The sequence below is a fragment of the Melozone crissalis genome, unplaced genomic scaffold (genome assembly GCF_028551555.1).
Source record: "Melozone crissalis strain CALT ecotype California unplaced genomic scaffold, PUWL_Pcris_2 ptg000026l_1, whole genome shotgun sequence".
NCBI classification, from domain to species: domain Eukaryota; kingdom Metazoa; phylum Chordata; class Aves; order Passeriformes; family Passerellidae; genus Melozone; species Melozone crissalis.
Window position 1 is genome coordinate 9,388,780 of NW_026535804.1, and position 14,263 is coordinate 9,403,042.

General features: G+C 46.4%; 1 protein-coding gene across 2 annotated transcripts in view; it reads left to right on the plus strand.

The window, feature by feature from the left end:
- The first annotated feature begins 3,626 nt into the window (after positions 1 to 3,626).
- Positions 3,627 to 14,263, plus strand: part of RAB11FIP4 (RAB11 family interacting protein 4) — a 110,223-nt gene continuing 99,586 nt past the window's right edge. For both annotated transcript variants that reach the window (XM_054278852.1, XM_054278853.1), the window contains exon 1: positions 3,627 to 3,972. In XM_054278852.1, coding sequence (XP_054134827.1) covers positions 3,829 to 3,972 — 144 coding nt within the window. In that variant the 5' untranslated portion in view covers positions 3,627 to 3,828. The remainder of the gene's footprint in view (positions 3,973 to 14,263) is intronic.

Below are 14,263 nucleotides of genomic sequence, written 5' to 3' on the forward strand. Positions count from 1 at the left end.
ATCAAACCAGTAAAACATTTACAAGGTGAGGTCCTATAGCATTAAGAAAATTTCAAAGGAAGATCCTTGCCTATAGAAACATTTCTCCAAAAATTTTTAAGTTTTGTTCTTGTTGTTTAACTTTTTATAATAGAAAAATAGATTAGAGGAAAGGCAGTAAAAAAAAAAAATCAAGTATCTTGCTTCTGTTCCAAACTGTTCCAAGCTAGTCTGAGAAAACTCCATTACCTCTTAAGTATTTTTAAGTTCTCAGGGGCAAGGCTGTTAATAAGCTGATTATTTCTGCCTGTTACCTGTTGTTTGTGATATTTAAAGAGAATGTCCAGTTGATAAAGTACATCTGTTATCTGTGGTTAGCCAGAGCAATCAATGGGAAACAGGATTTGATTCAAAATACAGTAAGACTATGAGAAGCCAAATATTCAAGGAGGGATGTATTTTGTGTACTATGAAGAGAAATTGTACTGTGAAGCTTAGGGGCTGGTCTCTGGATGTGGCTGGAACACAACCAGAATTATAGATAGGGCCATCAGCCCTGGGGAGTGCCCTCCTCAGACAGCGTTTCTGACACCAGATTACAATTTGCTATGTGAGTGGAACTGACATTGATGGAAAAGCAGCTGATTGTAAAGAAATCCTGCAAATGACAGCCATGGCCTGTGGTATGCAATGAAATATTTCCTCTTGAACTATTTATTCTTAGCATGCAAATATGGTAGCACCACCACTTGTCATATTTCAAGTTCTAGAAGGAAACCAGAGTGGCAGTGTGTCAAATATTTATTTCACATAGTTCATGAGTCAAATGGAGAAGTTGCCAATTATCTCTGATTAAACAGGTAGGTAGATATACCAAGAAGGGAAAATAGACCAGTGGTGCATGTCCTACCTAGAAATGGAGAATCAGGGATGAGCAAGGAGCAATGCCAGCTCCACCACTGGAAATAAAAAACAACCTCCTGGATTTAGTCCTGAAAACTGCACCTTGGCAGAGCAGCTGCCCAGCAAGTGGGTGGCAAGTGTTTGCTTCACTGTCCTGATTTCAGTCCCCATGGGACACCCCCAGCTTTAGGATCACAGACCCTTACTGACAGCATCTCTCATCCCAATTCTCCCATGTTCACTGCTATCAGATCATCTCCCAGCTGTCAGATATTTGCTCCACATGTTCAGCTGTCTGCAATGACAGCTTCTACAACCTTTCCAGATCTCTTATCAGCCTCATTCCAGTGCTTGCTGTCACTCAGGCTGTCTGTGGCAGTCTTTGGACTTCAGCACTAATTCCCCAAACCACAGTGTCTAAACCCAAATCTTTATCCCCTGAATCCACCCATTCCAAGTTAATGCAAGATTGACACAGATTTTAATGATGACAGTTTTGATGTAAATCCCTGTTGCCCCTTACTTGGGTATCTAGATCAAGTTCCTTCGTCTTCCAGCAGAAGGTAAAGGAGAGTCAGTGGAAATTAACTGGATTTCATGAAATTGAGCACAACCCCTCTGAGGTGTGGGAACTCTTCCTCTGGTCATGACAGACAGGAATATTCCTTTTTTAAAATTTTTTCCTACCACAATATTTATTGTGACTCCACTTCCCAGTCTGGGCACAGCTGCCCACCTGCACACGGAGAGGGGAGTCAGAGCAAGGAGTCACTGAGACAAGCTCAGCAAACGAGGTGGGACTGTGACACTGATGTGCTCTGAGCCTTTGAAGAGGTTGGACTGACTTCAGAGCAGTTAGACTAAGGAACTGATTCCTGGCATCTTCCCACAACTCCAAGGGCTACCAGCTCACACATTTTGAATGTGTCCCCAAGGGTGTGCTGAGCTCAATCCCCATATAACCTGAAGAGTTCAAGGGTCTCAAGGTAAAAGTTAAACATCCCCACATCTCAGGAATCCTGCTCTAACTAGACAGCTCCAGAGAAGATTGCTGATCAAATATTCTGCTTCCCTTTTTCCTTTCACATCTCCTCATACGTCTTCAGAAATTCTTTGCTTCCCAAGGTTCACATCTGATCTCTGCACTTTGATTTATTTTTTTTTCCCCAGACTGGAAAGACCATTTAGTACATCAGTGAGGGAAAGGAGAACTCTTCTGTGATTTTTTTTTTTTTTTTTTTTTTTTTTTGTAAAAAATAAAGGAAGATCAAAGTGGCAGAGGCTCTGGAACCAGCTCCTTATCTCTCTGAGGGTGGATATGTGGGGAATTGTATTGCTGTCACTGTGTTGTTGATTGACAACTGACTTGCAGGCTACAGGGCTGTCAAGCCAGCTTCTTTCCAAACCTTGAATTTGCACATAAAAGTGATGAGAGACTCATGCTCAAAGAAATAAAACTTCCTGAGAACACACTGGTTTCTACAAAAGAGATAAATTTGAGCAGATTGCTCTAATCGTGGAATTTTCAGGGTTGTTAAGGGCCATATGGACCTCTCCTACTGCAAGAAGCAAATGAATGGATCCTGTCTCGATTCAAAACCTGCTGCACTTACATGGTCATTTCAGTTGGACAGCTTTATCAATCACCTGCAGGACGTCACTCGGTGATTGATGGTCACCTGCACTCAGCATCTTCAGCAGGAAAGGAGTGCTGGCAGAGGCGCTGAGTACCTGAGCCTGATCTTCTGAGCTCCTTCCTGCCCTAGAGCTGCACTCATCGTGCCTGGTCTGAGTGCAGGAACCAGAGCCATCCCTTCTCCCCTCTGGCAGCTCACAGCTGTGGGCTTCAAAAGCAGCCCAAAACACTCTGAGAGAAGGAAAAGGGGCAGAGCAGAGAGATCAAATTAAAACCCAGCCATGGAGCACAGCAGTTGCAGGCGGCTTTAATGAGGAATCCTGCAAAGACAGGGACCCCCCTTCGTTCCGCTCTGCCTGATTAAAGCGGGGGTGGGCAGTGGCAGTGCCCGGCCAAGCGGGGATCCCTCCCCGGCTCTGCCTGCTCGCTTGAGCGCGGGGAGCTGCGCTTCTCCTGCCCTGCCTTAATTGCCCCTTAACTCTCCATACTCGGCTTCTCCCCTCTACCCTGGAACTATTCAGACCAGGCTTTTTCTAAGCAAAAATATTGCAGTGTGACAGTTTTATGTGGGGTGTCGGACTGAGGCATGGAGCAGGGAAGGGTCCGTGCGCTGCCGCAGGGCCCGGGGGATGCCAGGCCAGCTGCGTCCCGGGCTGCTGCTGCTGCTGTCCTGCTGTGCACCCTGCCCCGCTCCCTGCCCGTTCTCCGCTCCTCGGGCGGCTTCCCTGCCATCGCCGCTGTTCCCACATCCCTTCCCGCTGTCCTCTTGGTCCCCGCTGGCCCCCCGCTCTCCGTGTCCCCGGTCCCGCTGTCCCCCGCTCTCTGTGTCCCCCTGGTCCCGCTGTCCCCCTGGTCCCGCTGTCCCCCCGCTCTCCGTGTCCCCGGTCCCGCTGTCCCCCCGGTCCCGCTGTCCCCCCGCTCTCCGTGTCCCCGGTCCCGCTGTCCCCCCGGTCCCGCTGTCCCCCCGCTCTCCGTGTCCCCGGTCCCGCTGTCCCCTCGGTCTCCGTCTCCCCGTCCCGCCCGGCCCCGCCGGGGCCTCCCTGCTGCCCGCGGCGCCCCCTGGCGGCGGCCGCGCCTCCCTCAGCGCCATCCTCCCGCTCTGCCCTATTGTTCTCCCGCCCGTCGCTCGCTCCCTCCCTCCGCCGGGGCTCGCGTCCTCCCTGCGCTCTCCTCCATCCCTCCCTCCATCCCTTCCTCCTCCTTCTCGCCGTCGCTCCCGCCCCGCTCCCCGGAGCTGATGTCACGCACCCGCTGAAGGCGCGGGCGATCATGGCTGCTGCGGCCGCGGCCGTGCCGCCGGCCTCCAGTTAATGCCCGCGATGGAGCCGGCCAGCCTGCTGCGGTTCCTGCGGAAGCTCAAGGAGGTTTTCGATGTGTGCGATGAGGATGCGGACGGCTTCATTCGCGTGGAGCACTTCGTGGCCCTGGGGCTGCAGTTCGGCCAGGGGGATGAGGTGAGTGCGGCGACTCCCGGCCCCCCGCGCAACTTTCACCTGCTGTGTGTGGCCAGACCCCGCCCGGGCCGCCCGTCACTCGCCTGCCCTCAGAGCGCTCCCCGTCCCTTCGGGAGCCCCAGGTTCGTGCCTCGGGGCAGCCCGGTCCCGGTCCCGCTCCTTTCGGGGTGCCTCGGGTTCCCTCCGTTGCTCAGGGGATGCCAGAGCCTCCCCTTGGCGGCCTGGAGCCCTCAGGGCCATCAGCCGCCTTCCCCCTTTCCCGTGGAGCCCTCCCCAAAACCAGCCCGGCTCCCTCTTTCCCCAGGAGCATCTCCCATCCCTCGGGGCAGCCTTGGACTCCTCGGGTACAGGGGCCGCTCGCGGCTCCTTTCGAGGGCTGATTTTATTCCGGGTTTTGTCCGTCCTGGCTGGGCTGAGCTCGGTGGGGCACTGGGAGCGGAGCCGGTGCGGTGCCGGCAGTGTCTGGGTAGTCAGGGAAGCACCTGTGCAGGAACCCCAAACCGCCCGGGCATGAGGGCTCCATTCATCCCCGCTCCCCCCAGCCCTTCATCCCCGCTCCCCCCAGCCCTTCATCCCCGCTCCCCCCAGCTCTTCATCCCTGCCTGCCCCCAGCCCTTCATCCCTGCTCCCCCCAGCTCCTCATCCCCGCTCTCCCCAGCTCCTCATCCCCGCTCTCCCCAGCCCTTCATCCCCGCTCCCCCCAGCTCCTCATCCCTGCTCCCCCCAGCCCTTCGGTGACACAGCGTAAATCTGGAGTCGCGCCACCGGTCTCGGCGGAGCGTTGCGTCAGTGGGGCCGGTGTAAATCGTGACATCAGTGGAGATGGGAGTGGGATTCGGGCCAGAGGCGGTAAGGACAACGCCGTGCGCTGGATGGAAACAGTTCCCTTCAGTGATTCAATCAAGGGCTGCAGCTCCAGCGAAATGAACCAGCAGGAAACGCTTTCCTAGCAGAGCTCTTGGGATGTTGCACTTTATTGTTCAATTTCATCCTCTTGGGATGTTGCACTTTACTGTTCAATGCTTCACGATGCACCCCAGCAACTTTGGGTGCCCGGTAGGAGGAGTGAAGTTGGGACTATGACGAGGTTTGGAAAACCAGTGTCAAACAACCTTTTAGAGTGCAATAAAACAAATTAATGTAAGGAGCTAATAAAACAGTGATTTATAAAGGGATGCCAAAGAGGAAGCAAAGCCAGAGTGAATTCAAGTAATTGTTGGAGCCAATTGTGTATTTCTAGCTTGCCACTTGTAATGGAACACAGCTTGTGAATTAAATCAGGAAATCAGGAGACAGAAGGCTTATTACTTACAGATAGTCACAGGTCTTAAACATTTTCTTAATGAGAAGCTGCAGTTTGTGGTTTTAACAAGCAAAATAAGGAGAAATGAGTAATTGTAACAAGTTTTATTGATTTTGGGTTTATTTGTCTCTTGTATAATTTTATATAAACTAATAGAAGTATTTTAAAATCCTTATTGCCAGATAAACTGCATCCAAATTGCTTTTTGTACTGCTGTGTTTATTTGGAGGCAGATCAGGGGCTTTCTTGTGCAGCACTGAGGAAGGCTGACAAAAATTCCACTGGCTGTTCTGCAGCAGGATGACACTGAGGTCACAACAATTCTTTTCGGTTTTAGGAATCTTTCAGGTTGCAAGAGTGGAGTGGGTTCTGTAAGATGCAACAGAGGGTTTAGGTGATGATCTCATAAGCTTAGAGTGAATTGGAGTATATTAGTAGAAAAATATTTAAATGGAGAGAAAGAGAAAACTGGAAATCCCAGTCAAGACAGGGCTAGAAAAGTACCAGTTGTCAGTGATAGTTTCAGGATGGGCTGCCTTGCTGGCCAGGCACAGGAGAGAGTGCCAGTGCTGAGAAATGCTTGCTTTGTATTTCTTTCAGTTGTAACTGGCAGTGTTTGATAAGATATTTGTAAAACTGGGACAGAGAAGTCTTATCTATATATCCTATTTCTTTATCTGTCAGTGTTACAACATAACTTGTTCTGGTTTACTTCCCTGTGCCTGGTGTAGTTGGTGTTGGAAGTCCCTTGACTTCAAAGGAGCAGCTGAGTAAATGGGATTTGTAAATCACCCAAAGAGGTTTGCTACTGAAATACAGAATCAATTTTCCAAGTGCAGATTTACTCCAGAGCCACCACTGTAGGTGAGCAACTCTAGTTTAAAGGCTTGTTAAAAGTGAACTTTTCGTGTGATGAATCACAGTTGATGTTTGGAGATGGTGAGAATCTGCTCTCCAAAGGAACACAGTGCTTTCTACCTTGCAGGAAGATCCCATGTTCTGTGTGGAAATGCATCTCATGAAATTAAACTGAGGATACACTGCTAGGGAGCAGTTCTCTTTAACACATTAGAACATATTTACTGTCAATGAAAATTTATTATATTTTTGATTATGCTAAACTTCTTGGGCTTCATCCATCTGGGCTCGCTTTACATCCAAAGAAATCTTTCCATGAGCATCAGTGGAAGATTGATTTGTCCTTATATGCTATGAAATACAAACAGAATATTATTCCATTCAAAATAGGATCCTATTTTGTAGCACTGTGTACTGAGTAATTCTGGTACTCACCAACAGTAGCCTGGGGTCATGTCTATGAAATGAGAGAGTATCTATGAAGGGTGCACAGATTTCTGTCTCTTCTCTACCTCCTCAGAGCCACCACCATCCAAAGTTTGGAGTCTACAAATTCTTAATACTAACTTTAGTAGGGTTTGTAGGGCATTTAGCCTTTTGTGGGTTTTTTTCTTCTTCTTTCTGTTTTCTTTTTCTTTCTTGTGTGTGGTGTGAAGTCAACATGCTGAATTTTATTATTTCTGAAAGATAACAACTCTCTGAAAACCGCCCCAAGGCAAAATCATTGCAGCAAGGCAGCAGATTTCCCTTCAAGCAAAGCACTCCTTACCTGCACAGCCAAAATAATAAACTGTAATGTTTCTGGTTAACTTTTTCTATTTTATTTTAATGGGCTTTTGAAATCTCTGCTTCTAATAGGTTCTAGCAAGTTTGCTTGCAAGTTTTTACTTTGCCCTGCGAAGCGTGTGGTTCAACTAGAGAAAAAAAGGATTTGGTTGTATTGATTTGGCAGAGCCAGGAACAGAACCAGGTCTCCAAATTCCTGAATTTACAGCAGACCTGACTGGCTGTCAAGCACTGCCTGCATATACACACAGCTGTGGAACTTGTACTTAGTTGGGCATTCTGGCCTCTGCTCATCCCCTCTGACTGAGGGCATTTAACTGGGTCTCCATCAATCTGTCTCCGTGGACATTGATGAGCAGTTGAACACTCAGAGGCTGTAGCAGGACCAAAGGATGAAATAAATCCCTCAGAGATGCTTCTTTGTCTCCAGGACAACACAAACTCCTAGCTGAGACTTTTGGTTCCGTGCTTGGGTCTGGCTTTCCTCGTGAATGGGGCGTTTGCCGCTTGTGTAGAAATCTGAAGAAAGGCACCAAGGGCTGTTTCCACAGCGACTTGACTGGATGGCATGTGCTCACTAGCTAAAGAAACACTTCACATAACACTGAGAAATGCCAAGAGTCGCTCACCATCTGGCTCCCTTTCACTGGGGAAGAGCTGCAGTACAGCCAAGTGTCTGGGAGCATTGTGAGTGACACGTTCAGCAAGCCCCAGTTCTGGCAGGGGATTGTGTGAATGTGGGTTTCAGGGTAGTGCCAGTTGATGTTTCATTATGCCAGATTCTGCTTAAACTCCACACTCAGTTTTCAGCAACAAGTGAAGTAAGCTGAGCGTGTTGACAGCTTCTTTCTGAGGCAGGTAAACGCCTTTTGGAGGTGCAAACCATGCAGGTGCTCACGCAGTCATCTTTGTCAGGGTGAGATCTGCTCATCGACTTGAGCAGTGTCACACTTGAAAGGGAGCCTCAGCAGCTAATAAAATGTATAGGCCAGTATCAATTACTCACATGAGTGGACAGTAATTCACTTAAAGCCAATGGTTTACTAGTGGTATAGAACAGAAATAGCTAAAAATGAGTTCACGTATTTCTCATGAAGAGATGAAAATTTCTGGCCAAAAAAAAAAAAACCTGCTATAGGGAAATACAGCAGTGTTGCTAATTTCAGTCAGTTAATGTTAAAGGCATCAACCTCAAGTGCAGCCCCAGCAGTGGATTGTGGCTGTGGCTGAGTTTAATGGCATTCCTGGTGCTTCCCTTGCTGTCCCAGGAGCTGAGGCTGTGGTACTCCAAACAGCCCTTGTGCTGTAACCACTCCAGAAGCTGCTTCTCCTGTAATTCAGGACTGTGATTTCACTGCCTGACAATCCAGAGTCTTTCTGAGGAGCCTGGGTGAATTTCAGTAGTGAATTCACTACTCCTGTCTGCAGCTCAGTGTTGCACCCAGAAATTGAAGGAACCAAAATTCCTGTCAGTGTGCACAATGACAGAATAGCTCATATCTTCTTGGTAACATGAGTCTGCAGCCACGAGAAAAAGAGAAAAAAGAGACTTTGGCACTGAAACATGGAAACAAAAGGGTGTTATCAAGTGATACTGCCATTCTTATAAGGGCATACTTTTTCTTTGCTTTTCCTGGAAATAATTATTGAAAGAAAAAATAAAATATTTGCCTAGACAGTATCAAGGATACAAAGAGCAGTCCCATGTGACAGTGTTTTCTAGGCAGCAGCAAGGCTGCTATGCATTCAGATTCCTTAAAACTCTATTTGCTAATGACCCAGATGTTAAATGTGATTTACAATGACTGGAAAAAATAGAGTTCTGAAGTGGAACAGTGGGTGCTCAGTTTATGGATTAATAAAGGTACAGCCACTGTAGCCTCCCTAATTCCATACGAACTAGCAGTGAATATGTTTAAAATAGCCTTTTGAAAAATGCTGAAACCAAGCATGTATTTCTAAAGAGCTGACATAAAGCAAGCTTGGTATTTAGTGTTAATGAAAGGTTTGCCAAAGCACTGTGGTGGAGAGAGGAGCTGTGGGTTTGCTGTGCACTCATGAGTTTAATTTGTTATGTAATGTTTGCATTTCAAAGGTGAGAGCTCTGAGGGGTACAGCTGAGAACTGATGCATGTACAGCTAGGAATTGATTATTGCTGTGTTTTGCAACACAAGTCAGTGATCTGAAACAGTAAATTCTTAATGCCTGAAGGAAAGGAAATCAATTTTGATAGCAATTCTTGATATTTAAATGAATTAAACTATTAAACTACCACAGTGCTTGCATTTAGCACAGGTACAGTGATATTGTGTTGACGTATCATTAAATGCAAAAGTAAAAAATGCACGAATGAAGCATAGAAGACAGTACAGTACAGAAAGTAGCATATGTAAGTGGTGTGTTAAAACATTTAGCTGCCAGAGAGGGCCAGATATTTTCTATGCAAATTTTTCTTCCTCCATCCTGATTCAGTCCATGCTGTTAAGTTGTAAAATTGGTGTTCTTTGTCTGTGATGTGCCTGCATGTTCTCCAGAAATTTGCTCCTGCAGATCCTATGAAGGATTTCAGATTTCTCACATGTATTGATTTTATTCCTCTAATATGATTAAGCTCTGAAAAGCAAATTAAACAAAATTGCTGGAAGGGAGGGTAAGTCTTGGAGGGAGAAAAAGCCACTGCCATCCAGTGTTGGTGGGGGTGATCCCCAACACAGAAATTTTTTTGGCTTCTAAATGGCATTGTTACCTGCAATTTAGCACAATTGACTCATGCTCAGCAGCAGTGCTTTTGTAGCAATGAACTGGAAACAAGTAAAAGGCCTTAAAATGTTTAATGTTTTTATTCTCTGTGCAGTTGACATTATAGTTTTCTATTAATTTTATCTGATTTTAATGCTGATATTCACAAACATTTTAAAATCCTTGATCTGATTTTTGCATCAGACTGTCTGCTCAGGAGTTCTAGCAGTTCTTAAAATATGCAGGATTTGGGAGCACACGTGATCTCAGACCTAGATCCTGGCGCAGGCTGCTGAGTAAACCCATCCCTGAGCGTGGTTAACTCAGTGCAGGCTGTGATTAAGCACACGAATGATAAAAGAGAGTGTCAGACACAATCACTACTACCCCAACATATGGTTTTACAACAGCAGAGTGAGTGTGAACCAAGCACTGTATGATACCCTTTTACTCAAGATACAACTGAAGGGCCTCACTTGGAGAGATTGCAGGTGTTTCTGTCATTGTGTGTGCTGGTTTCAGGTTTTGTGTGCAGTTAAATCATAAATAATAGCAGGGCTCCTTCCTAAGCCTTGAATCCATTTCAGTTCTGAAGGATGTTCAGCTCCAGAATGAGAGACAGGGCTGAACTGTGGGGTCAAAATACAACAAGGGAAGCAGGGTCAATGCACGGGGCACAAAATGCAGGCACTGGAAAAACTGCAGTGACTCCTTGGATTTTAAAGCTGCTTTGACAGTTTAGTTTGGGTGAAGCATTGTGGTTTTAGGGGGTCAAGTGAAAAGCTCAGAAACAGGTGAGACTTTTCTCTGTTAGGATTCCTGAAATTAGAGGGAAGGGTACTGGGATGGTGTGTTCTGGAATACAGAGGATATTGGGCTGGTGAAATGAGGGGTGGTTTAGAATGATTGCATTTCAGAACTTATATATGTGTTTTTTCAAGTATTTCATAACATCACATATACATCTGCATTGTCAAACTTGGTTTTTTCCCCTTTGGGGACATTCTGGTGGCTCCATCACCTCCAGATGAGCTGACTCTCCCTGATGGGATCCAGATGGCTTCTGGAAAATGGGATATTATTTTCCAGTGGCACTTCTGTTGTTATGATAAAATATCCAAGCAAACATGCAAACAGCTTTGTCCATGTGTTTGCATGGTATTAACAGATTTGAGAAACTATCCTAAAATATGGGTGACCTTGCTAGTTTAGTAGTAAGTGACTATATGGGCAGTTTTGAGCCTAATATAGGATGTGTATGTTGGGATGTGTTCTAAGGCCATTTTCTCAGTGTTGTAACCTACAGGAGAATTTTGTAGGAGAATTTTGCTGCACACTTTACACAGATTCTTTAACAATTGCTTTATCAGTCTGGCACATTATTTTTGCCTTAAAGAGGTAGAACTATAATTAACTTCACCTTTTGGGGTTTCTTATAAGTATGATATCTTGATGGATTTAATTTTAACTAGCTTTTTATTGACACCATTTAAATTGGAATATTTGGCAAACAACTAGTGAAAATGCTCCAAAACATAACATTTTGCTCAACACAAAGCATTTTTCTTTTTTCTTCTGAGAAACATGAAAAAGAATAAATGGGTTTGATTTCCTTTACTTGGTAAGAAAGCTGAAAAATCAATTTTTTACCAAGTTATGTATTGAGCAAGTGCAGAGACTTTGTGGATGTTGGAGGAAGGGAAAATATGTTGTTCAGTTCTCTGCCTAATGGAGTTGTGTTCAGGTTGCAGTTATCCAGAGCTGTGGGGAAAATAAAGCAGCAGGTAAAGCAAAACCATGAATAATGCCAAGCCATGTAAGAGACAAGACAATGTAATCTGCATGAAAAGAAAATCAGTGAGTTTGTGCAGGAACTAGGAACAGCTTTAAAGTGTGGTACAAGAGAATGTAGGATTATGGTCCATGAATGTTTGCTTGGCTATGATTCATTTATTGCAGCCAGATATGGGGGAAACTTGTGAATTTTAGCCTCCAGCCTGAAGAGTGAATTGTGTCTTTCATTCCTCAGTTCTCTCTGGGATTGCTTGAAAATAAAGAATTGAGGAGTGCTTTGGGACACATCTTCAAAGGAGCTTTGATAATGTCAGTTTTGCTTTTCCTGCTGAGCAATTACAAGGCCTGGAAGTTTCCACTGAGGAAAGCTGCATCTTGCCTCCTCACCTGGGAACTGATGCTCTTTGCCAAACACAAACTGCTCTGCACGCTCGGCTGCGTTTCCCTGGGAAGTGCTGTGATATTTGCTTCCAATCAGACAGTCAAATGTGGCTTCTTTAGAGAGAGAGTGAAATTGGTTTGAGCAGTCTGCTGTGGACAGCTGTCATTTGGGAAGGTCTGAATTTGAAGGTCAGTGCATCTCTGACTGCCAGTGAGGCTTTGGGGGTGGCAGATGATGATCTTCATCAATAATCTACCACCTCTCCTGTGTCCTGCAGTCACCTTGACTGGTGACTCTGCTGGTGCTGGAGAGGATTTCTGGACATCTTTCAGCAGGATTGCAAGCTTGGGCCCTAACCAAGCTCACAATGTCTTTTGTCTTTCCAATGGGTGAAAAGACAATTTGCTATGTACAGGGAATTTGGCACAGGTCAAGTTACTGTTGTTGTGTAAATGCTGGCAGATGCAGATAATTTGTTTCTTGATTTAGATAGTCACCCAGATAACCTCTGGGAAAGGTCAAATATTCCCAAATTTCTTGCATTTTGCCAGTGGTTGTGGCACATATTGCTTTTTCTGTGTGTGTAAGCCCATGTGATTTCTCTTACTATATTTTTCTTGTACTCTTGGCCTCACTACTGCCAACTGCACTTCTTTTCTGAGAAATAATTTTTTTCCCCTGTGGCATTCTAAATATGTTTTCAGAAGCCTGACAACCCTGGTGTGTGGCAGCATCCTCATGGTACTCCTGCCTTGTTCTCCCCGAGTGGGTGGTGGGGGCTGGTGATGCTCTGTATCAGGGGTTTCTTCGGGGTGGGCACTGAATATTCGGTGCATTGGCACAGCAGGGCCAAACTGCTGCTCTAGTCTGCTGCCTGGGGCCACAGAATGGTTGGAGGAGGAGGAGGAGGAGGGGGGCACCAGGCAGCAGGGAAATTCAATGCAGGAGGATGGGTGGTGCCTCAAGGGAGGCATCATGAACAGACTGCAATCCCCACTGTCACTCTGCAGCATCACAGCCCTGCTGGGCACTGCTTCTGCTGGAGACTCTCTAAAGCAATGTGTGATGTTCTGGCCTCACTGTGTTATTCTCTGGATTTATTCCTTCCATCTTCAGGGACAGCCTCAGTTCTGGACTCACCATGGCTTTTTGGTGGGCGCTCCTGTTTGAGCGAGGGTCATTGTTAAGCTCTGGTTGTGTTACAGCAAAATGGCACCTGTTTGGAAGGGAAGGGAGCTTTGGAGGGATTGGTCTAAGTGGTCCTAAACACAGATGATTTACACAACACTTCAGGTGAAAAGCTTGCTTGATTGAGTTGGTGGCATAATGTGGCCATAAATTACCTTTGGGTTTATTGCAGTTGGCTGCTGCAGCAGGTCTTCAGCAATACATTCTGTCGGGTGGCACTGCTCCCAGTTCAGTGCCTGACACTGCTTGCATTTTGTAGATGTTGCACTGTTCTGTAGAGCTGCTTCCCTGGGTTTGTGGCACAGGGTGAAGAGAGTAGGAGAATACACTCCTCCCATGGCAGGAAATTGCTGATGACTCTATTTTAGGGAAGAAGTGTAAAGAGGCACATTTCAAATACCTTTTACAGGGGGAAGGGTTGCCATGGATAACAGCTGTGAAACATTAACATCACACCACAGCTGCCACCCCCTGCCCTGTTTGACTTTGTTCTGGAAGGACCGTGAGCATCAGATTTGTCTTCCAGACCTCTGGATGGCAGAGGATGGCTGAGGATGGCTGAAGAGACACTGCAGTTACTCCTGTTGGCTTCCAGAGGTGTTTCCTGAGCCCTCAGGGACACCAGGCTGAGCTCCCTCTGCAGAGCCAAGCTGCAGAATTGGCCTTTGGGAGCGGGGATTTTGGATAAAGAGGCGTGTCCTCAGTCCTTTGAAGTGCCAGCGAAGTGGAACCTCGCTGAGCTGGTACCTCCCTTCCCTTTTCACACTGTGTGACTGCCTTACAGCTCCCAGTGCCTTAGAAGGTTCATTCATTGAATAACACGTGTGCCAGTCACAGAAGGTACTTCTTTAATTAACCAAATACTATTTCAACTTTAATTTCTCTTCTTTTTCCCCTGTGTTCTCTCTCCCACTCTCGCTGCTGATAGAAACATTCCCAATTTACAGTCAGTCTGTTAGTCATCACTCCTGCTTAGCTTTGGTGAACCTGCTGTCAGTAGCCCTGTGCCACCATCAGCTCCACCCTGAGGTTTCCCTAAATCTGCTGGACAGAAGGATCTCCTTGGGAAGGGGGAAGGAGGATGTTCCCTTCTAAAGGATTGCAAACTTATGGTCAGCAGTGAATGAATGCAAAGGAAATAACTGGTGAAGTGCACCCTGTGAAACAGGGAGTCACTGTTTGAGGGAGTACCTGTGTGTATCTTAATCCCCACAAGCAGGAATTGATTTCTAGGAGTAAA